General features: G+C 41.0%; 1 protein-coding gene across 5 annotated transcripts in view; it reads right to left on the bottom strand.

Moving 5' to 3' along the window:
• Positions 1–23,515, bottom strand: part of CFAP61 (cilia and flagella associated protein 61) — a 293,467-nt gene that overhangs the window by 49,627 nt on the left and 220,325 nt on the right. For all 5 annotated transcript variants that reach the window (XM_011225478.3, XM_034641778.1, XM_034641779.1 and 2 more), the window contains 3 exons: positions 16,197–16,524; positions 14,775–14,866; positions 7,450–7,655 (listed from right to left, as the gene is read on the bottom strand). In XM_011225478.3, the coding sequence (XP_011223780.1) occupies positions 7,450–7,655; positions 14,775–14,866; positions 16,197–16,524 (626 nt within the window). The remainder of the gene's footprint in view (positions 1–7,449; positions 7,656–14,774; positions 14,867–16,196; positions 16,525–23,515) is intronic.

Raw genomic sequence — 23,515 nt, 5'->3', positions numbered from 1 at the left:
TACTAGAAAAAAAAAACCCTAGTCTTTTAATTAGAGCAATATTACAAGTAAAAATGAACATATATTGTGTCACATGGAATTCGGTCCCCACATTGGTCTATACTTCCAGATCTAAGATTCACCATCTCAGTAAAGAGGGATGTTCAAATATACAGGTTCAGTTTCAAGGCTGTGTGATTGTATGAGAAACAGCACTGGGCAGGAAGCTGCCTGTTAGAGCAAGGGGGACAGGGAATGACCAGTGAGGAGCCCCAGATGGAGCGTGTGTGCACACCCATTCAAAATCACCTTTCAGAGTGGAGAAAAAGATTGTAATGAAATGACCGGGAAGCAAAATGAAGAGAAGGGACTTTGATTTCAGCAAATCATCTGAAAAAGAAATTCCTATTTATTAGGCTATCAAATGCAACCTGGTGGCATGTGAAATGAAACAGAGAAGCAGGAACACTTCACTCTACAGAAAAAGGCAGGTGGGTGACTCAGTAAATGGTCAACAGGGAAGTTTGCATTTTGGGAGAACGATTACCCAGTAATTTTTAGGTACANATTTTGGGAGAACGATTACCCAGCAATTTTTAGGTACGTAGGAAAAAAAAAATTGACAAGCTGGAGTGGGCAGTCATATTTCAAGGAATTTTGAGAAGTCTGGAAAAATGCGCACCTAGAATTTAGTGTGTGATTTTTCTACTGGACACAGCACAAGGCCACTGACTACACAGGAACAGAAAAACACTTAAGTCATGATTAAATGACTCCAATTGGAGTCTAATAAGTGAATTAGGAGACAATGTGCTTTGGCAGCGTCCTCCTTAACAGCTCTGAAGACAGAGACTGCACAAGGCAGCTTTCCTAAGGGGGTAACTTCTGGAGCTTCATAGTTCAAACGGTAATGGCAGCCTTTTAAAGGGCTTGCTCAAATCCCATGCAGAATATTGTGCTCAGCAGCACTTACCCACTAAAAATAGGCCATTCGAGTGTTTGGGGAAGTGTGGGGGGCGGTGGGGCTCGCAGGAGGAGAGGGCCATGTGAGGGCAGTCTTTGAGAGCGGAGCATGTTAAGATGTGAAAAGAGGTGATTTAATCAAGGTTTATGAGCATCTGATAGGCTCACACAAAGAAGCTGGGGCAAGACCTATTCACGCCGCCAGGAAAAAGGATGCTACAGACTGTTAATTAATATAAGGGGGGAGGGATTCAGTAGGCAAGACCTTGTTTTTGCAGGGCCATCCATAAGTGGGGGAAATGAGGATGAGGCAGAGTTAAGAAAGAAGAGGGGGCATGGGACATGCCTTGTTAAAGNGCAAGACCTTGTTTTTGCAGGGCCATCCATAAGTGGGGGAAATGAGGATGAGGCAGAGTTAAGAAAGAAGAGCGGGGGGCGCCTGGGTGGCACAGCGGTTAAGCGGTTAAGCGTCTGCCTNCCCTGTTTGTGTTCCCTCTCTCGCTGGCTATCTCTATCTCTGTCAAATAAATAAATAAAATCTTTAAAAAAAAAAAAAAAGAAAAAGAAAGAAGAGGGGGCATGGGACATGCCTTGTTAAAGCCTGCAGCAGACTTCTCTGGAAACAGCCTCAGCCTCACCTCGCCTCTCCCCCCTCCATCCCAGTTCCCATTTTGTGGCTTCTGACAGCCTCTTGGAAGCTCCTTCTGCCCCCATGTCCCGAGGGAGGAACAGTATCAGAAGGGTGGGAGGGGCTTCTGATCTAAACACTGTCGCAGGACTCAGCAGGCTGGGCTTTGCAAGCTTTGTGGTACGTGTGTGTGCTCACACAGGAGACGCTGCAGGACACAGTGCTCCTCAGGGGAAGAGTACATTCTAGTCACACATTGTTGCGTGACTTTATTATTTTTAAATTTTTTTTAATTTAATTTTTTTAATAATAATATTTTTTTATTATATTAGTCACCATACAGTACATCCCTGGTTTTTGATGTAAAGTTCCATGACTCATTAGTTGCGTATAACACCCAGTGCACCATGCAATACGTGCCCTCCTTACTACCCATCACCAGTCTATCCCATTCCCCCACCCCCCTCCCCTCTGAAGCCCTCAGTTTGTTTCCCAGAGTCCATGACTTTAAATGCGGACTGGTTCAGAAAGGAATAAATGATAAGAATGGGCTCCATTCTTTTTCCAAAGTGGTAAGCCAATCAGTCGATGGATTTATTTCTCTCCGTCTTATATGCGTGTGCACACACACACACACTCAAGCACACACACAAAGTCACCAGTGGTGGATTTGTTCTCTTTATTGTTAATGATTTGTACTGGCACTCCAAGGTGAAAACAAAGTATAAAATCCAAGCCAGCCTGGGCCCCGGACCTTCAGCTGCACTGCCATCCTGTGGCAGCTGTCCAGCCGTGTACACGGTGGCGGACGGCTCAGCCACCACCACGTGTTTCCAAATGGCTCCAAGCGAGCCCCTCCACAGGCAGCCAGAGTCGGCGCTCACGAGGCCTCAACTGCTAGAGCATCTGACCCGTGGCTGCCACTGTTCCCGCTGGCGCTGCCAGTGTCTGCTCTGTCCTGGCCCTCGATGAGGTGGGAACGGGTTGGGGAAAATGGAGGAAAAGTCTCCCGAGGGGTTCTTTGAACCCCAGGAGGAACCTGCTCTTGACATCTCTACCATCTTGCAGAAGACGGAGCGGCTGGTTGATGGTCAGCCCTCCCGGCATGCAGGATGGTGGCCCTAGACGTGGTGGACCAAAACTGGCCTGGATTTGAACAAGAATATTGCCGGGGCTGCCGAGGTCAGGGCAAAAATCGGTAATCACGCTAGGGCCAAAATAAGCGAAACCATTTGCCCTTCCTACTTGCAAAGAGCCTTGCCAGTCTGTCTGACAACAGACAGGGCAGGCAGTGGTGGGCCAAGAATTAGCATTGGGGCCTGGCAGCATTTCATGGCACTTGAAAAGAATGCGGCCACAGCTGCACGTACACACTAACACACATATGGGAGTGACTGACAAGGCATGACAACGGCCTCCAAACGTCACTTAACCATGGTCAGTGACCTCTGATGATCGGCCACTATCTTCCTGCCCGCCTTGCTTCCTTTTTACAGATGGCAGTTGGCACATCCGGATATGGCCTGTCCTAGTGTTGTCTCATTTTGCCATCCCAAATATTCACTCGTAGCAAATCAAATTAACTTTTAAAATTATTACCATCATCAGTTAACAGCTGCGCCCCGACCAGTGGTCCCAAGCTTACAGCGTCTGCCTGTTTCGGCACCACCTTCTTCTCCACGAAAAACAAACTGGCTAGGGCTTTTGAATTTGGTCATATGTGAAAACATTTTCTTTTCAAAGAAGACTTGGCATACAGCTCCCCATCGAGTAAAAATTTTCTTTAATAATCTACTGATTCCCCTCTAGTTCAATATTTTGGGTAAGGTTAAAGCAACAATAAAATCCTATGCACAAGCTATGGAACAAATGCATTCATTTTCTAAATACTTGTATTTTTCTTCGTTTTAAATAAAGATTGGAGTCAAGTCTATAAAGATTGAGGCGGGAAAGCCTATGATTAAGAAATATGATACTTTACCTAATTTGATATTATACCAAAATATAGCTTATAATTGGAGGCATATAGGAAAATATCCTCATATATGAAAGCTTTCAGAAATTAAGTACTCTTTGTGTAAAACAATAAAAATCCATGCATGATAAAAATGCTTAGCAAGCCAGTAATAAAAAGAAACTTTCTTATCTTGATAAAGGGCATCCACAAAAATATATGGCAAATGTCATACACTTCATATTGAACATATATATTCCCTTTAAAATTAAGAGTGAAGCAAGGGTGCCATCTCTCACTACTTCTGTCCTACCTTTTACTGTAAAGCTTAGCCACTGTAGCAAGTAAGAAAAAGAAATAAAAGCTACAAAGATTGGAAAAGAGGAAACAAATTGTCATTATTTGCAGATGATATAATTTTTCTATGTGGAAAATCTAAAACAATATTATAGGGAAATGATCTGAATAAATAAGAGAGTTTAGCAAATTTGCAGAATGTGAAACCATATCAAAGTGCATTTCTATGCACTATATAGCAGCAGTCAATAAGCAAATGATTATTTACAATAGCAATGAAAATACAAAGCACTTTGGATTTTACCAAACAAAAATTTTGCAAGACATCATGGAAAAATTTTAAATCTTAATTGAAGGATGCTAAAGAGACCTAAATAAACCAAGATCTACACTATGTTATATCATAACATATGGGCTTAATATCAAAGATGTCAAATTATGAAAGATGTCAATTCTCACCGAATTGATCTAAGGTTCAGTGCATTTCTTTTTTTTTTTTTTTAAATATTTTATTTATTTATTCGACAGAGATAGACAGCCAGCGAGAGAGGGAACACAAGCAGGGGGAGTGGGAGAGGAAGAAGCAGGCTCATAGCCGAAGAGCCTGATGTGGGGCTCGATCCCATAACGCTGAGATCACGCCCTGAGCCGAAGGCAGACGCTTAACCGCTGTGCCACCCAGGCGCCCCAGGTTCAGTGCATTTCTTATCAAATCCAGTGGAGCTTTTCATGGAGCTTCACACGTGTACTATAAAACTATTAGAAGAGGAAAGGGACAAAAATATCCAAGACACCCTGAAGAAGATGAACAGATTACACTAAAATTAAGAATTTCATTTTAATTCTGTTAATTGATACCATAAAGTGAAAAGACAAGGCTCAAAATGTTAAAAATATGTAACTAACATGAGTGTGCATCCAGAGTGTATAAACGACTCCTGTGAATGAGTATGAAGACAACCCAAAAAAAAAACAAAAACGGACAAATGTCACAAACAGGCGTTTCCAAGAAACTATCACGAATGGCCCAAGAACAGAGGAAAAGACACTGAGTTGTGTTACAAGTCAGCGCAGGGAAATTAAAACGACAGGAAGATACCTTTCCACACCACCAGAATGACCACATTTTAAAATCCAACTGTGCCACAGATTGACTGGGCCTTGGAGGCATTCTCTGGCACTGCGGGAGTTTATGTAGATACAACTACTTTGGGGAAAAATTCAGCACCACCTAATATACCCAAGAGAAGTCCTCACACATGAGGTGTGCCCGAAGTGTCCATGCATTGTTTGTGATGGCACCGAGCTGGGAACAAGTTAAACGTCAATCAGTCAAACAGACGAATGAGCTGTGACAGCAGAGCAGGGGAATATTATACAGCAGGGTAAACAAACGGTGCNAAACGGTGTGAGAGGGAGTGTTGACTTTTTCTACCCAGCCACGGAATTGATTCAAAAGTAAGCAAAACAAATTAATTTATTATTTAGGAAATCATATCTATGTGGTACACTTTTAAAACAAGGGTTGGCCTGGTGCTTGCTTTGGTATAAAGTTTTATTGGGACACGGCCATGTCTGATTGCTTATGTACCGTCTGTGGCTACAGTCACACTACAACAGTAGAACTGAATACTTGTAATGAGGTTGTACAGCCCACAGAGCTGAAACTATTTACCATTTGGCCCTTTATAGAGAAAGTTTGCTGATTCCCTGCTTTATAGGAAAGAAAGGGAGTGATTAAATAATCCTCATGATAGTTGTTACCTGCAAGGACACAAAGCGGGTGTGAAGAGAGAGGGCTTCTAACATCTTGAAGTAAGGAATTATTTCTTTAAAAAAATTTTTTTTTTAAATTTTAGAGAGAGAGAGTGAGCATGAGTATAAGTGGGAGGGAGGCAGAGGGAGAGAGAATCTCAAGTAGACTCCCTGCTGAGCATAGAGCCAGACAGGGGCTGGATCTCTCAACCCTGAGATGATAACCTGAGCAGAAATCAAGAGTCAGATGCTTAACAGACTATGCTACCCAGACGCCCCCAGAAATTCTTTCCTAGAGAGGTGGGAGGGCCAGGGCACTTGGGTGACTTAGTTGGTTAAGCATCTGCCTTCAGCTCAGGTCATGATCTCAGGGTCCTGGGATCGAGCCCTGAGTTGGGCTCCCTGCTCAGCGGGGAACCTGCTTCTCCCTCTCCCTCTGCCCCTCTTTCTGCTTCTGCTCTTTCTCTCTCTCAAATACATAAATAAATAATTAAAAAAAAAAAAAGATGGGAGGGACACACAATTCTGGTATTGTTTTTCCCTGAAAGTGTACACACGTTTTATATACTTTATCATTTATATGATGAACTCTACAATTTAAATATATTTTTGAAAGATTTTATTTATTTATTTGAGAGAGAGAGAGAGCATGAGCAGGGAGTGGGGGGAAAGAGAGGGGGAGTAGTCTCCCTGCTGAGCATGGACCNCTCTGCCCCTCTTTCTGCTTCTGCTCTTTCTCTCTCTCAAATACATAAATAAATAATTAAAAAAAAAAAAAGATGGGAGGGACACACAATTCTGGTATTGTTTTTCCCTGAAAGTGTACACACGTTTTATATACTTTATCATTTATATGATGAACTCTACAATTTAAATATATTTTTGAAAGATTTTATTTATTTATTTGAGAGAGAGAGAGAGCATGAGCAGGGGGTGGGGGGAAAGAGAGGGGGAGTAGTCTCCCTGCTGAGCATGGACTCCAAAGTGGGGCTTGATCCCAGGACCCGGGATCATGACCTGAGCTGAAGGCAGCTGCTTAACTGACTAAGCCACCTAGATGTCCCAATTTAAACATACTTTTAGAAGGAAAGAGAGATGTTCCTGATCCTAGCAGTCGCTGCCTTGGGTATTGAGGACCCTGGAATTCTATGACTTATATCCTACATCTATATCTGATACTGGCTCTGTCATTATCTTGTTTTGTGCAGAGAAGGAAGTTCTCCTCACCTTTCTAAGCAACAGACTGTGTCCAGGAATAGCTTTCCACTCTAAAATTCTAGCCCTCCCAAGAGTATAGGATGAAAAACTGTCTTAGCATTTGAAAAGACAGAGTCACAGATCACCCAGTCTAACCACCCTGCAGTGCAGAATTCCCTTAATGTCTTATACAAATGGCCTCCTCCTTTGCTTGAGCACATGCTGGGAGGAAGTCTGGGGTCACAAATAGCCTGTCTGTGGTTGTAGAATTCCCACCAGGCCCAAGTGCTTCCATATCCTGCTCCCAAATCTCCCTCTTCAACTTCTGACTTCTCTTAGCAGCCCCATGTAAAGGGACTTGAGTATCATCTCATCTAGGCCTGTCTGTGGTGTGAAGACTGTGCTTGGATGCATCTGGGATCCAGGCCTGTGCGTGGCCATGGGGATCATATGTGGACATGTCAAGAGTCCATGCATTTCTCCATGTGACCCTCCACTCTCAGGCCAATGCTAGTAGTCAGATACTCTCTGTTATCTTAGAATTAAATTTCTACCACTCTAGCCTCTCCCATGGGTTCCCATTTGGCTCTCTGGTGCATTGCAAAATATATCCCTCATTCACAAGACATTATAAATGTTTGCATTTCCTCTTAGTAAAGTGTAATGTTCAACTTACCTGTAGAGATCTGGGATCAGCTTGTCCTCGTACCGAGCGCATAGATTGTTGAGAAGTTGCTCGTGCTGGCCAAATAGGCAGATGTAGTTGGAGGCAGGGAAAGGCTCTTTAGAAAGGCATGTGATGGTTTCCACCATTTTATACTGGTTAATATGTATTCGGAAGTAAGTCCCATCTTTTGCATTACCCGTTACTATTTCTAAACCCTGGTGGGGGGTGAAGAGTGGGGGGGATAAAAAAAAAAACAACGTTAGAAACATTTCTGGACTTTGGGAACTTTATCATAGCAATTTATTTTTCATATATAACAGACAGGTTACATCTTATCACACATTGCAAATGACAGTAATTGACATTGACTAAACTCAACAGAAGCTAACCCTGGGTCAGAAACCACATACTGGACTTAATGATTAAATGTTCCTCAGGATATTTTAAACTGTGATTGCATTGTTCCACGTTTCTAAATCAGTTGCTAGGTTACAACCAATTCTCTGCTATTCAATACCTCGCACAGCTGGTACAAGGAACTGGGTTTATTCTCTTCTGTGAGGTGTGTTAAGTCTGTTAATTTTTAAAATTTTTTCACAGCACTGTTTTGAGGAAAACCATCTAGTCAATGGTGATCGGAAAGAATTTCAGGTTTTTAAAAAAAGTTTATGTAAGCAAAAGAAACAAGTGAAAGATGACTGGGTTTGGGGAGCTTCAGCTGTTTGGTCAGGTCTGTTTCCAGGAAGAAGGTTCAAGTTCATGGGCAGGAAGCACACATGTACGTGATGCAGGCTACTTGTTAGTTTGTAAGTTGTCAAAGGTGCGGATGCGTGGCTTTGTGTCCCCTAGAAGCTGGCTAAAATTGCAGTATAAACCCACATGAAAAGGGAAGATAAACCCCATGTTATGATCACTTTTTCTATTTCAGCCCCCAATGACTACCAACCTACCAACCAGAGACATGCTTCCCACCAGCTCAGACACCCAAACTGAGAACCCTCAGTGGAAAAACATGGGTTCTGTTGGTGGCAGCTGAATGTGCACTTTGCCTCTAGACTCTGCACTTAGTACACAGTTACATTCAATAAAGCTTTCCTGAGAGCATATAGATTTAAGCTTTTGCTCTGCACTTGAATGTGGCATTTTAGAAATCCAAGGCAAGTGGGACTACACCGATCCCAAACATTTACTTAGTCCTGGACATCCCCTGGGGATTTTGTCTACATAAGGACACATGGTTTAACTGAATTTTTAAATAAATTGAAACAACTGGTGGGTGTTTGGGCATCACACGGCAAAGCCCTGGGGAGGAATCAGCCAATGGAAAGGGCACACAGTGAGATATACAGGAGGGATGTCAGGTAAACCCTGGGCCAACCTAAGTATGTCTGCAAAACAGGGTATCTGGGGGTCAGGGAGAGAGCAGACATAGCTTAGGAAAAGGTTTGGGGGGGGTGGCACCTCGAGGGAGGTGCAAGTCATCCATCACTCACAGAGATGGATGGATACAGACAGGAAATCTACCTCCATAGCAACATGGAATGCATCAGCTAACAGGACAATGGTACATCCACACAACGGGATGCAACACCTCCAACAAAAGTCATTGGTAAACTATATTCCTCAACAGGAAAATAGGTTTACAGTACATTTGATACTACAGAAGTACAGTATAGAAAGTTACATTTTATAACTTACACAGTGTTGTTCTATTTTTATAAACATCCATAGTATCATTCTATTTGTTTTTCTACCACACTTTAACAAACTGTTCAAATCATCCATTTCTCTGGTTGACAGACTGGGTCACTGTTAGTGTTTCTTCTTCTGCTCATTTAACTATCTGTTGTTTCTATTTTTTAAAAATGATTATCACTTTTTTAAAAAAAGATTTTATTTATTTATTCGACAGAGATAAAGACAGCCAGCGAGAGAGGGAACACAAGCAGGGGGAGTGGGAGAGGAAGAAGCAGGCTCATAGCGGAGGAGCCTGATGTGGGGCTCGATCCCATAACACCGGGATCACGCCCTGAGCCGAAGGCAGACGCTTAACCGCTGTGCCACCCAGGCGCCCCATGACTATCACTTCTAACATGATAAAAAGTTATTTTTAAATACAACGGTTGTGTTGTGGCAAGGAATCAGACAGGGAGAGAGAGAAAGAGAAATGAAACAAAGTAGAAGAAACAAGGGAGAAGGAAGGAAGGAAGGAAGGGAGGGAGGAAGGGAAGAAGGAGGGACCCTGGGAGGGAGGAGTCTGGTGCAGAAGAATGGGGCTTGTCTGGACTCAAGAAGAGCCTGGAAAAGGCCAGGCTTGAGCCACTGGCTGCAGACCACCTGCTCTCCTTATCTGATCATCTCCTCACCCTCTACTCCTGACGCAAGTACTTCTCTAGTCTAGATAGCCCCACAAACTTTCTTCCAACAGGTGTGTTTCCTCAAGTCTTGACTTCACAGACTGTGCAATGAACACCTCCCAGATTGGGGCATGTGACATAGTAGGGTCAGCTTTACCTAGCAGCCCATCGCAACAAAAGCTATTTCTGAATTAAATACACAAGGTGCCATGAGAGTGAAGGGGTGGGACGTGACCTTTCTCAGGAAGGGTGCCATGGTGGAAAATTGAGTGAGTCTCTGAGGAGGGGCCGCTCCCTGGCCTCAGCGGTGGTAGGGCAGCTGGCAGGTCCAGGAGAAATGGCACTGCCAACAGCTCCAGCATAGATTTAGTGCCAGGTTTTCTCAGGGCTCACTGGAAGGCAGAGTCCACAGTCCCACAAGAAGTTGGCCCCTCCACTTTCTCTTTTAAAATTTCTTTAAGCTGAGGGATTAAGGAAGGGAACCCAGGCATCAAAGGGGCACAACTTGTGATCCACCCATGTGATGGCTTTGACTTTACAAAGCGTTTCACTTCTGCTCACGAGGACTCTGCATTTAGGGGGACTGATTTGGCCAAGGCTGAGCATCTCAACACAAGGGCCACAGTAACTGAGTTAGTGGTGTCCTGACAAGTTTTTGCAGAGCTGGGCCAGGTTGCTCCACAGGAGGGTGATACAGTCAGCATCACTTTCAATGATTTGTCGTCATGGTATCTGTTGGGGGTTGTTTGGTCTTATTTTTTAATTTAAAGATTGAATGACAATCTTTGGATTGCCTCTGTATGTTTTCATGCATTATAGTTATGAGGGCTTTCAGAGGACGGAAAGAGACCATACTATAGTGGAAAAAAATGACCATGCTGTGTTAAGAGAGCTAATCTCAGCTATGGAAGTAATTTTGTCCATTTTAATGAGATCTGGCACTGTGTTAACATAACCAGGGGGCCGTTCTGGGAATGTGGAACACATCGAAATATTTTGCATTGACATTAAAGACAAGCCATCTACAGATGGGCTTCTCAGACACAAATTACTCTTTATAGGGCCAGGCAGACTTATATGAATTTTCTAGGTCATTCCTAGTCACAGTTACTGACAGACTAGGAACATCCAGTGAAGTCCAGAACTCTTTCTGCCTATCGTCACAGAAAATCGCTCCACGAAGTGATGGCTTGAGGCAGTTTCCAGCCCTGGCACCCCATAAGGGATTTTGAAGTAATGATGATGATTTCACACACTTTCCAATTCTGTGGGATGTGTCTAGTTGGTTCCTTTATTTTAAGTAATAAGTAAATTGTTAGGAAATGTGGATCTTTTTTTTTAAAATGTGGATCTTGAATTTAAAATTTTGGCAGAGTAACTGGTTCTGGTGTAGTATTTTTCCCCCTTCCTTTTTTCCTGAATACAATTATCCTTTCGAGTTCCTTTATGATTTTGACAAAGGTTGGAAAATGGCTCTGGAATTAATGCCAAATGGAAGACACAAGAGTAATCAGACTTGGTGTGCAAGAAATCAAGTCCCCTTCTCTCATGATGAACACACAATTTTAAATTTGATGGTATCCAAGGCAGAATTTGTTGTGACAAATTTCTCTATTCCATGGTGTATAAGCCAACAAAGCATGTGGACTGGAATCTGTAAATTAGTTTATTATGTAGGGGTCTCCTTTCTTCTTTTTGTCAGGTTACCTCTCAGAGCTCATGAATTACTAAAGTGTCTTCTTACTTAAATATTCCAATTAGTGAGTGCTATAAAAGTCTGGTAAAATTCATCTGCATTACATTTATTGTAAGAATAGCAATTCGGTTTCTCTTGTGAAATATTGTTCAATGGGCTCCATTCTCAATCAATTGATTATATTTAGGTGACTGCCTGACCATTTTGGCAACAATTTTACTTAATCAAATTAATTCCAACCCCAAAAGATGCCATGGAACCATCCTACATTTTTTTTTTCTTGGAGAATAAAATGGAAAAAAATCTGTTTAGATCTTCTGTACTAATTAAAAAGGAGGCCCACCTGGCAAAATGGTTAATTAAAGTCAGGGGTCCTGTTCAAATACTGTCATAGCACCAGCCAAAGAATCTATTTAAGTTGCATTCTTATTAAAACTCATTATCTAAAAAAAAAACCAAAACACCCTTTTTAAGGGGCTCTTTATTAAAACCTCCTCCAACTTTATTCAGAGAGAGGGCCAGGGGTTCATACATAACTGACACTGCATGCAGGAAATCACACAGTGTCCTTGAAGAATCTGGTTCTGTCTGAAACCAAGTCTAGTATTTTCTAGCTCTTGAACATAATATTTGGGTCCAGTTATTTACCTCTGACGACCAAAGCGCTTGGCTTCTGAACATAACATCTGGACTTCATCCTATCTATCTAAGGCCCCACATCATCGGTAGCAGATTGTATTTTCCAAACATGGCCACAACAATGTCCCCCATCCCACATACTCATCTGCAATATGACCTTGACACTCTTCCCACTGAGAGATGACCTCTGTGTCCTCTCTCTGTGAATCCCAGTGGGCTGTGACTGTTCCAGCAGATGGTGGGGGAAGCGACACTGTGCAGAGTATGGAGGATAGGTCATAAGAGGCACTGCAGCTCCACTTGCACGCAGAGCCCTGAGCCATCCCATGAGAAGTCTGACTACTCTGAGGCTGCATGCTGTGAGGAAGCCCAGGCAACCAGGATAGCGTGGGTGTGATGCTCTGGTCAGCACTCCCCGTGACTGAGTCATCCCAGCCCAGGTGAGTACAAGCCTTTGGAGGATCCACCCACTGAATCACAACTTATCTTCTAGTCTTCCCAGCTGAGGCTCCAGACACCATGGGGGTGCAGACAAGCCATTCCCACTGTGTCCTGTCCAAATTCCTGACCCACAGAATATGTGAGCAGAATCAAATGGCTGTTTCATGTTGCTAAGTTTTGTTGCGCAGCAATAGACACCATAACACTATTCTCTATGATCTTTTCTTTATTTGTAAGAAAATCTGGAATCAGATCATGTATACAGGATATACCTAAAAGAATCTGGGAGAAGCCCAAGGGAAATAAATTTTAAATACATAGCATCTATCCTTCCCTGCAAGAACCAGGTTTCATTATTTATCTGGAACTATAATTAACAACAACATCTACCACTGACTAGTCACCTGTTTTGTTCCTTAAAGGCACTGTTACCTTATATGGGATTCCTAATAGGACCAGAAATACAGAGAAGTCCAGGGGAGGTACACAGAAGAGCGGGGATTCCAGGAAGGAGAAAGGTGAGAGACCTGTGCCATTTTGAGTCTGCCTCCCTTAAAGGAATTTTCCAACAGCTTCTACTTACATCTCATTGGCCAAAACCTGCCACAAGGCTAACCCTATTCTCAAGGAAATCTGGGAAATGTGTATATTTTACATTAGTCAGCCTGTTAACCCTCAAAAATATTCAGGATAAGAAAATGGGCAACTTACAGTGTTGTGTCTGCCCCACTGACAAAAAAGCAAGCATGACACATCAGAAAGGCAACCCCCAAATGACAGCAAACACCAGTTTGGGACTATCTGACAGAGGATCTAATCTGAGGAGGTTGCTGACTGACCAACCACACTGCGTCCTTTCTAGTTACCTTGAACCAGGGGGTATTCCACCCCACAGCTTTTGCTTTTCCTGGATGGCCCTTCCAGGGTAATTCAGGCAGTGCGGGAGAACAATGGGCTCTGTACGGACATTCCAGACCCTAAGCAATGTATTTGTACATTGCCGCAAAGGTGGTTGGTTATCTATTCGTGCATCACAGATTATCTCAAAACTTAGCACCTTACTGTCTTTCAGCAGGTGAATGGATAAATAATTTGTGTTCCATCCAGATAATGGATATTATTCAGCACTAAAAAGAAATTCCCTATCAAGCCATAAAAAGACATGGAGGAAAGCAATGCACATTACTAAGTGAAAGCAGCAATCTGAACTACTGTAGGGAGTCCAACTACATGACATTCTGGAAAAGGTAAAACAATGGAAACTGTGAGAAGTTTGGTGGTTGCCCAGGGTTGTGGGGAGGGATAAATGAATAGGCAGGGAACATAAGAATTTTAGAGCCATGAAACTACTCTGTATGACACTGTAATGTGGACACATGTTATTATACATTTGCCCAAACCCATAGAATGTTTAACACCAAAAGCGAACTCTATTGTAAAGTGTGGACTTTGGGTAACAATGAGGTGTCGATGTAAGTTCATCCACTGTAACAAATGTACCAGTCTGGTGGGGGTGCTAATCACCGAAGAGGTTCTGTGTAAATGGAGATGGGAAATCTTGGTACTTTCCTCTCAATTTTGCTGTGATCCTAAACCTGCTCTAAAAAATATTCTCTTAAAAACACTTAAGGTCTTAAAACAACAATAAACTATTACCTCAATGTTTGGGAGTCAGACATGAGGAGCAGCTTAGCTGGGGGACTCTGGCTGGAGGTCTCCCGTAAATTTATAGTCAAGATGTCCCCTGGGGCCACATCATCGGAAGCCTTGACTAAGGCTGGAGGATCCACAGCCAAGGCAGCTCCCTCACATGACTGACGAATTGCTAATGGCTGCTACAGGAATCCTCAATTCCTTACCACATAGGCCTGGGTGACCTCACAACATGGCACTAAGTGATCCGGGAGGGTACAAGTTAGAGCTGTAATATCTTTCATGACTTAGCCTTGGAAGTCACACACTGTCATTTCTACACAATCCTGCTGGCTACACAGATCAGCCCTGTTTTGTGTGGGAGGAGACCACACAAAGGCATGAATACCAAGGGGCAAGAATCATGGAGACATCTTGGGAGCTGGTTATCACAGGGTTATTCTGATGAACCAGCACATTATACTAGAGTCTCTGAATAGAGAATTTCATCCCCCTGTAAACAAAGTGTTATATTTGAAAGTAAAATGAAATTCAGGAATAATACTTACAAAGTTAGACTGGGCCATCTGTACCTCTAAGGGAATTGGAATGGCAGGTTTGGCAATATGCAGATAATGGTAAGACCCAGGAAGAATGCCTCCTACAAGAAATGGCAAGTTTTCCACATTTTAATTTCATTGTTAATGAAGTGGTAGTGGAGTTTATATATTTGTACATAGCACATAGGACACAAGATAAACAGAGATGCCTACCATGGTGTATGCTACTCTAACTATCTTCCTTAAGTACTAATATTAGCAAGACACTCCCTGAGATTGATTTTATTTAACAAAATCAATGTGAATGTGCCATTATACCCTACAATATAGTCAGCAATGCCCCCAGGAAGATGTGCCAAGCTAATCTTATGTATCCTGTGATTTTGCATAACCCCTGGCACACTAACCTATGCCTGTCAAAGCCAGACCAAGACCTACAGAGGACTTAAATGGCGCATTGATATTCCCATTCCCTGTCCCTCTTTAATCATGTAACCAAAATATTCAAGTGGATGTTATTAAGGAAAATCAACAAAGTTCTTTGGAAAATTATCATTATGAAATTCTTACTATTTCTAGCTTGTCCCATAGTATAAGCTTGATCTAGCTCTGGTCTTTGATACCCATCCCTTCTCTTCTTTTCCTATGGCCACCACCTTTCCTAAGTTCTCAGTCCAAAGTGAGACACAGAGCCGGATCTATCAGAGTCCATTTAGTTAGGTAGAATATGACAAGGACTGGAATGTAGGGTTTGGGTCTCTTTATCTCATGTTCTGTTTACTGGCTTAGGGTCCATGGATACCCTAGGGGTCCATGGATGGCTTTAGAGGTTGGTCCATCAATCTCCTGGAAATGAACTTACAATTTTGTAAATATGTGCATTTTATGGTAGAAGGCCCACAACATTCAAAGATACTACTTTCAAAGATATTTCTCATCAGCCAAGCACAAAGAACTCCTGTATTACTCATATGATGCTCTCCTTAGGGGTTAATATGGCTTAGGAGGCTGCTTTTACAGTTGTGAATGGTTTAGTTTATTCATCTAGATAAGAGGCCAAGGCCTGGGATGCTGTGAGCTTATAGTGAGAACAAAAGTTTAACAAGATGTCAGGACAGTTGTGAGTAACCTTTGGGCAAGTTACTGATTGTTCCTAGGCTTTCTTTATGTGCCTATAAAATAGGGATGGCAGTTATGATATGATCCATACATGAGCAATACATGCTCAAAATACAAAGGACCACAATAAAATGCTAGGTCCATAATAAATGTTTAAAAACGAGACTGAGCCCTCCTTTGTCTCTGCAAACCCACTGAGAGACAGAGGAACCTCCTCACCAAGCCTAAGAGAAACATGAAGGGCTGCCCTAAGCAGTGATCCAGATCTAATGGGTGGCTTCGTGAGAGGGAAGAAGGTGGCCTACTACATACCTTGGATTTTGGCTCCCTTGTACATAGGGATGAGTTGGTCAAGATCAGCTGGTGGTTCAGTCACAGGTTCAAGAGTTGGGTCAAAGAGACTGAGCATAGCTGCTGCCAGCTGGAAGCCAATTTCTTTGGAACTGAAGCTGCTATGAGTCCACTCATTTGAGTAATATTTATTGGAGAATTTGGTGAGGGAGCCAGCAGCTCTGATGGCTATGTCATTGGTGTGGAATTTGGTGTCAATCACAAGTCGGCCGTCATAGACGAGACAAGCATCATTGAGCGCTTTAAATGTTTCATAATCCACATTCTTCTCACAGAAGCTGAAGAACATCTACAAAGCAAACACTCATGTTATTACTCAGTTATCACTCTTCATTTTACATTCTCAAGAGTATGAATAGTCTCCAAAGCACCTTATTATTGGGGGCATACAAAAACCAAACCAAAACAACAATAACGCTTAATCTACTAAAATGTCATAATGATGTGGTATGTGTGTATATGGAGAGAGACAGATAGACAGACACAGACAGAGGGAGAGAGTCTGCCTTTTGTATGAAGAACAAATTAAGATACCTAATATCACTCTTTTGTAATCACTCAATTTAGACATCCAGTGGAGAGAAGAATGCCAAGTGATGGAGTAGCTCTCAGAAAAGTAATTTCTTCCCCCCTGTAAGGAGGTTTACATCTATAGAGACAATACTTTCCCTCATTTGCCTACATCTGAGATGAGAATAGCTCTCATCTCAGCATTCTTATATTTTCCTTTTCCTGTGTCTGACACTTAAGTCTCTCCAGGTTCCTTCTTGGGGTCACCTCATTCAGTCTTGAGTCTTCAGATTGCCTCACTCCTGCCCTTTTAAACCAAGAAAATCCATCCTTGAAGAATGCCCCAGAGAGGATGAAAGCCCCCATCAGCCTCAGTATCTACCATGTCTGGGCTCCTGCCTTATTCCTTCCTGCCCTGGCATGGAAGATAGTCACTGAGTAAATATTTATGAGGCGCCTACCCTATGAGAGGCACTGTGCTACAGAGGGGCCTAAAACACCTCTGCACCCTCCTTAAAAGTGACCTGTATGCCCCCTCCATTCTCTGCCCAAATTTCAATGCTATCTTGCGCTTATCTGGATATCTTCTTCTATAGTGATGTTGAAAGTCATTAAGTCAGTCTAAGTTAGTTGTTTTTAAGTCTTCAGTTGTCATTGAAATAGTTTAGTCATTTTTATCTTTACCTAAATATAGTTTGCTACCTTATTAAAAGCCTGCTAAAAATAAACATATGACATGGGTCCTCATCCTTACTGATAGACATCATACTCCCTGTTTCCTTCACATGCTGCTTTAACCACCTCACTTACTTATCATGTACAGACATTAGCTGTCCCGGGCCAGAGATACTTCTCTTCCATATCCTTTGCCTGTGCCCATGAATGGTGCATGAATTATGAATGATCCTGCAGTAGCTACTGGTCATGTGTGACTATGGACATTTAAATCTAAATTAATTAAAATCAAACAAAATTAAAAATCTAGAGCCTCAATTGTAGTACCTATTTCAAATGCCCAAAACCTATAGGTGGCTAGTGGTTGCCATACTGAACAGCACAGATACAGACCATTTCTATCAGATCTATTGGACAGCGTTGGACTCGGATCCATTATCTCTGTGATGTTCTTTGTTCTCTCTCAAGGAGCTCCTAGGGCCTTTTCCCTTTCCCTGTCTCTATTCCTTCAGCTATCTAACCCTATCCCAGTTACTCCATCCCAGGAAGCTTCTTCAAGTCTGTTTAGAATTTGTTCTGTTTTGTAACTCTTACTCAGTAACCACAGGAAAATACATTTTTCTGAGTCTCTTTCTGACTCAGGATCTTTCTGTCTCTTTACTCCTCTTTTTTCTCTCCTCCACTCTGTTCCCATCATTATAAAAATGGATCTCCCACTCATACAAAAATGTGGAAAGTCATTTGATTCGAATTGAAATTATACATGAAAAAGAGTACCATCAACCTCTTGAGCCCTTGAAAATACTCAGGAGCCCCTTTCAGCAGCCCCACAAAAGTTCTTATACCCACCCAGTTTTTTCCTAATTAAACCTANTACCATCAACCTCTTGAGCCCTTGAAAATACTCAGGAGCCCCTTTCAGCAGCCCCACAAAAGTTCTTATACCTACCCAGTTTTTTCCTAATTAAACCTACTTTTTTTTTTTTTTAAAGATTTTGTTTATTTATTCGACAGAGATAGAGACAGCCAGCGAGAGAGGGAACACAAGCAGGGGGAGTGGGAGAGGAAGAAGCAGGCTCATAGCAGAGGAGCCTGACGTGGGGCTCGATCCCATAACGCCGGGATCACGCCCTGAGCCGAAGGCAGACGCTTAACCGCTGTGCCACCCAGGCGCCCCCTAATTAAACCTACTTTTAATTAAGTTGCATATCCCAGATTTTAAAATTATTGGTATTGCAAAAGTATTATATTGTTTTGGTGTAGGCATTCACATTTTTGTTACACTGGGGATTTCGTAGGACTTTGTGAACCAGGCTGAAAACTGAATAAGCATATCTAACACAGTTCAAGGGAACATGTGTTCTAAGTTACAAACCTCTCAAGTGCAATTCGTGAACTCCTTTAACGCCAACTTAACATTACAATACTGGATAAAAATATGAAGTAGAAATATCTGGCCATAATGATGTTGTTCTGAATGAATATTTAAGAGTACTTATATTTATAATTCTGATTAGGGAGAGCAAAATTCCCGGGTTAACAGAGCAGGAGGCAGTGATCTGATAAATCTCGTTCATTACGCATTTCCACAAACACTTCCCATGTTAGACCCCAAGAATATCTTGGTGAAGAGGATAAACACAGAGTTTATAATCTAATTGGAGAGATGGACACCAACAAAGTCATCACCCTGACAAGCAGAGGATTTCAGACTGTAATGAATGTTGTGTAGAAAAGGGAGACCGCCGGCTGGAGGCTGGAGCATTTGGTGGGCACCCAGGAGGTACCACCACTGGGCAGAAGGAAGCAAGGTATTGATGTGAGTCCAAAATACCAACTCAAGAGTTCTGTTTCTGGTATAATGGTGTAATCCCCTCTAATCCTCTAACTGATAACTATAAACTCTGGTCAAAGTACAAAAACTATTACCCAAAGATTCCAATGAGCATTTAAAAGGAGATAGATGATGTAGGGCAGTAGAACACTTGGAACAATGACGAGCATGAGGGTAATTTTCCTTATTTTGGTGGAAAGAGAATGGACTACAGTCACTTTATACACTAGTAGAAGAATAAAGATGGTAGAGGAAAGAGTCAGTGAACTTCAAGTTACATCAATAGAAATTACTCAATGTGAAGAATAGAGAGAGAAGAAACAAAGAGATTGAAACAAATAAATAGGGCCTTAAAGACCTATGCAACAACAAGAAAAAATCTAACAGATATGCAACTGGAATCCCAGGAAGAGAGGAAAGAAGAATGAAGCAAGAAATAATGGCCAAGACCTTGCCAAAATTTATCAAAAGTTATAAGTGTAGGATTCAAGAAGCTCAGCGAATGAACTACAAACAAGAGAAATTCAAGAAAAACCATGCAGTGAGACAAAATAAACATGGAACCCCCACAGCATCAAGCTGCTGGGAACTGACAATAAAGAGAACATTCTGAAAGCATCCAGGGAAAAATGACACATTAAATACAGGGAAAAAATGGTTTGAATGATGACATATTTCTTAAATCAAAACTTTTCCATGTCAGAAGATGATGGAAAAAACATCTTCGAAGTGCTGAAAGGAAAAACAAAAACAAAAGCAAAACCAAAAACCTCTCAGGCCATGATTCTATATCCAGCGGAAATATCTTTCAAGAACTAAGGCAAAATAAAGATATTTTCAGAAAGAGGAAAACTAGAGAATCCATTGCCAACAGACCTGCAATTGTATGTGCTACAGGAAGTTGTTCAGGGTGCAAGGAAATTATATTGGATAGAAATTATATTGGATCTTCAGAAATGAAGACAGAACAATAAATTTGGAAAATTGCTGGGTAAGCAGAAAAGTTTATTTCTCTTCTTAAGTTTTTAAAAATATGTATGACTATTTAAAACAAAAGTTATACTTTTGTTGGTTTTCAATGTGTGTAGATACATGTCAAATGTAACAAAAAGGGTGCCCAGAAAGTGGGGAGAAGAGACCTGTATGGTTGCAAGGTTTTTATATTTTATGTGAAATGGTACAATATTAACTCTAACCAGAATGCAAAAGATTACTGATGTATATATTATAATCCATAGAGCAACCGCTAAAAAATAAGATATACAGCAGAAGCCAATTGAAATAGAATACTAAAAAATACTCTAATTTTTAAAAAGCAGGCAGAGGGGAATAGAATAACAAAGAGCAGAGGAGACAAACAGTAAACCAATAACAAAATGGTAGACCTAAATCTAACCGCATAGGTAGTTACATTAAATATTTGTGGTCTAAACACTTCAATTAAAATGCAGAAAGAATAGAAAAGCATGGGGTAGGTAGATTTCTAAGCTGGTCCCCAAGATTCCCACCCATCCCTTTGAGTGTGAGCATGAACTGGGACTGTGATGAGAGGATCACCCCAATGATTAGGGGGTGTTCTATGGCATGGGTTGACTAAGATATGCTCTGTGGGTCTGACCTAATCAGGTAAGCCCTTTAAAAGACACTAGGCTTTTCCTGAAAAAGATTTGAAGTGTGATGGGGATTTGACATGAGAAAGACTCTCTGTTGCTGGCTTGAAGATGGAAGAAGTCATGTTGCAAGGAATGTGGATGGCCTCTCAGAATTAAGAGGGGACCCTGTCTGAGCAGCAAGGAAACAGGGACCTCCCGTCTCAGCTGCAATAAATTAAATTCAACCACAGATCCAAGCTCCAGAGAGAGCACAGCCTGGCCAACACCTTGATTTTAGCCTTGAGAGTCCCTGAGCAGAGAAGCCAGTCACACCATGACTTCCAACCTGCAGAGCTATGAGCTAATAAATGGATGCTGTTTTAGTTTGCTAAATTTGTCAAACTTGTTATGCAACAATAAAAATACTAACAAAATGTACTTCATGATACCCATGAGAGACACTTTAGATATAAGGACACAGAAAGTAAATAGATGAAAAAAATAAACCATGCAAACAGTAAACATAAGAAGGATAGCAGGTAAAGTGAACTTTCAAATAAGGGATATTACCAGAGATAAAGGGGCACATTTTATGATAAAAAGCACAATTGATGAGGCAGATATGACAATTATGAATGTTCATGTTCTTAATAACAGAGACTCAAAAGAGAGAAAGCAAAAATTAACAGAATTGAAGGGACAAATAGAAAATCCCACAATAATAGTAAGAGATTTTTAATATCTGTCTTGGCAATCGATAGAACTAGACCAGAAAATATCAGTAAAGACGAAGAAGATCCAAACATCACCGTCAACCACACGGATCTGTTACTTGTATGTGGAATCACTGTGTCGTACACCTGAAACTAATGCAGCATCATTATGTGTCAACTGTATTTCAATTAAAAAAAATGTTATTTACACTACACCTGACAACAGCAAACTATATATTCTTTATATGTTCACAAAGATAGTCCATACACCTGGACATAAAACAAGTCTCAGTAAATCAGAAAAGATTAAAATCATACAGAATATGTCTCTGACCACAATATTAAGGTAGAAATCAATAAAAATATGAGATCTAAGAATAACACACTTCTAGATAATACAAGGGTCACAGAAGAAATCATAAGGGAGATTAGAAAATATTTTTTGAACCAAATGATAATGAATACTCAACATATTAAAACTTGTGGGAGATAGCTAACACAGAAGAAGTTAGCTTTAAATGTGTGTATAAATAGTGGCTTAAGGTTCTACCTTAAGGAACTAGAAAAAGGGCAAAGTAAATCCAAAGCAAGCAGAAGAAAATAATTGTTAAGAGCAGAAATCAATGAAAAGAGAAAACTGACAGACAAGAGAAAATTAATAGACTCGAAAGCTGGTTCTTTGAAAAAGGTCAATAAAGTCAGCAAACATCTAGCTAGACAGAAAACTTGAGACAGTTCTGTGTCTCTCTTCTCTTTCTCTCTCTCATCAGCTGGACAGGGAGAGAGAGGTTGGACACAAATCTCCAATACCAGAAATGAAATACAAGCTATGCTACAGATTTTAGACTAAATAGATGATGTAAGAGTATATGAACAACTTAGTGCCAACATTTAAGCAATTTAAATGAAATGGACAATTTTTTAAAAAAATACAACATACCAAAATTGACATATGAAGAAGCAGAAAATCTGAGTAGCCTTAGAGCTAATGAAGAAATTGAATTCATCGAAAACCTTCCCACAACATAAACTCCAGGCCCAGATGGTTTCACTGGTTAATTCTATCAAACATTTGAGGAAGAAATAATACAAGTCTCACACAAATTTTTCCAGGAAACAGAGGAGGAGGAAACATTGCCTAAATTATTTTATGAGGCCAGCATAGCCCAAATACTGAAAACTTATAAGGACATTACACAAAACCAGAAAACTAACCAAGGAAAATTACACAAAACCAGACAAAAAAACCAGATCAAGAACCCTCATGAATATAGTTGTAAAATAGTTTCAAAAGTTCTTTAAGCATTAGCAAATCAAATTCAATATATTGAAGGATAATACATCATGAATGACTAGAGTTTATTCCAGAAATGTAAGGTTAGCTGAACATTTTGAAAATCAATCCATGTAATTCACCCTATCAACAGCACTAAGGAGAAAAGAATATGATCTTTTTTAATAGACATAAAAAATATTTGACAAAATTCAATAGCTATTCATGATAAATCTTCTGAACAAACTAAGAATGAAAGGTTACTTCCTCAGTCAGATAAAAGGCACCAAAGATAAGCACACAGCTAACCTCATATAAAGGGGTGAATGCCTTAAAGTTATCTTTTGAGATATGGAAAAAGGCAAAAATGTACAGTTTCCCCACTTTCAGTCAACATTTCACTGGAGGTTATAGCCAGTAGATTAAGCAAGTAAATTAAATAAAAGGCCTAAATATTAGAAAGAAGTAAAAGAGTTCCTACTTGCAGATGGTATATTTATGGATCTAGAAATAAATTACTAGAACTAATAAGTGAACTTAGCAATGTCTCAGGATACAATGTTTATATACAAAATCGACTGCATTTCATATACTAGCAGCAATCAGTTGGAAAACAAAATTTTACAAACCCATTTATAATAGCTCAGATACTGCACAAAGGGAGATACACCAATGGTCAATAA

Source organism: Ailuropoda melanoleuca, chromosome 13 (genome assembly GCF_002007445.2).
Source record: "Ailuropoda melanoleuca isolate Jingjing chromosome 13, ASM200744v2, whole genome shotgun sequence".
NCBI lineage: Eukaryota > Metazoa > Chordata > Mammalia > Carnivora > Ursidae > Ailuropoda > Ailuropoda melanoleuca.
The sequence above is the reverse complement of the archived record's forward strand: the minus strand, read 5'-3'. Positions and strand labels throughout refer to the sequence as shown.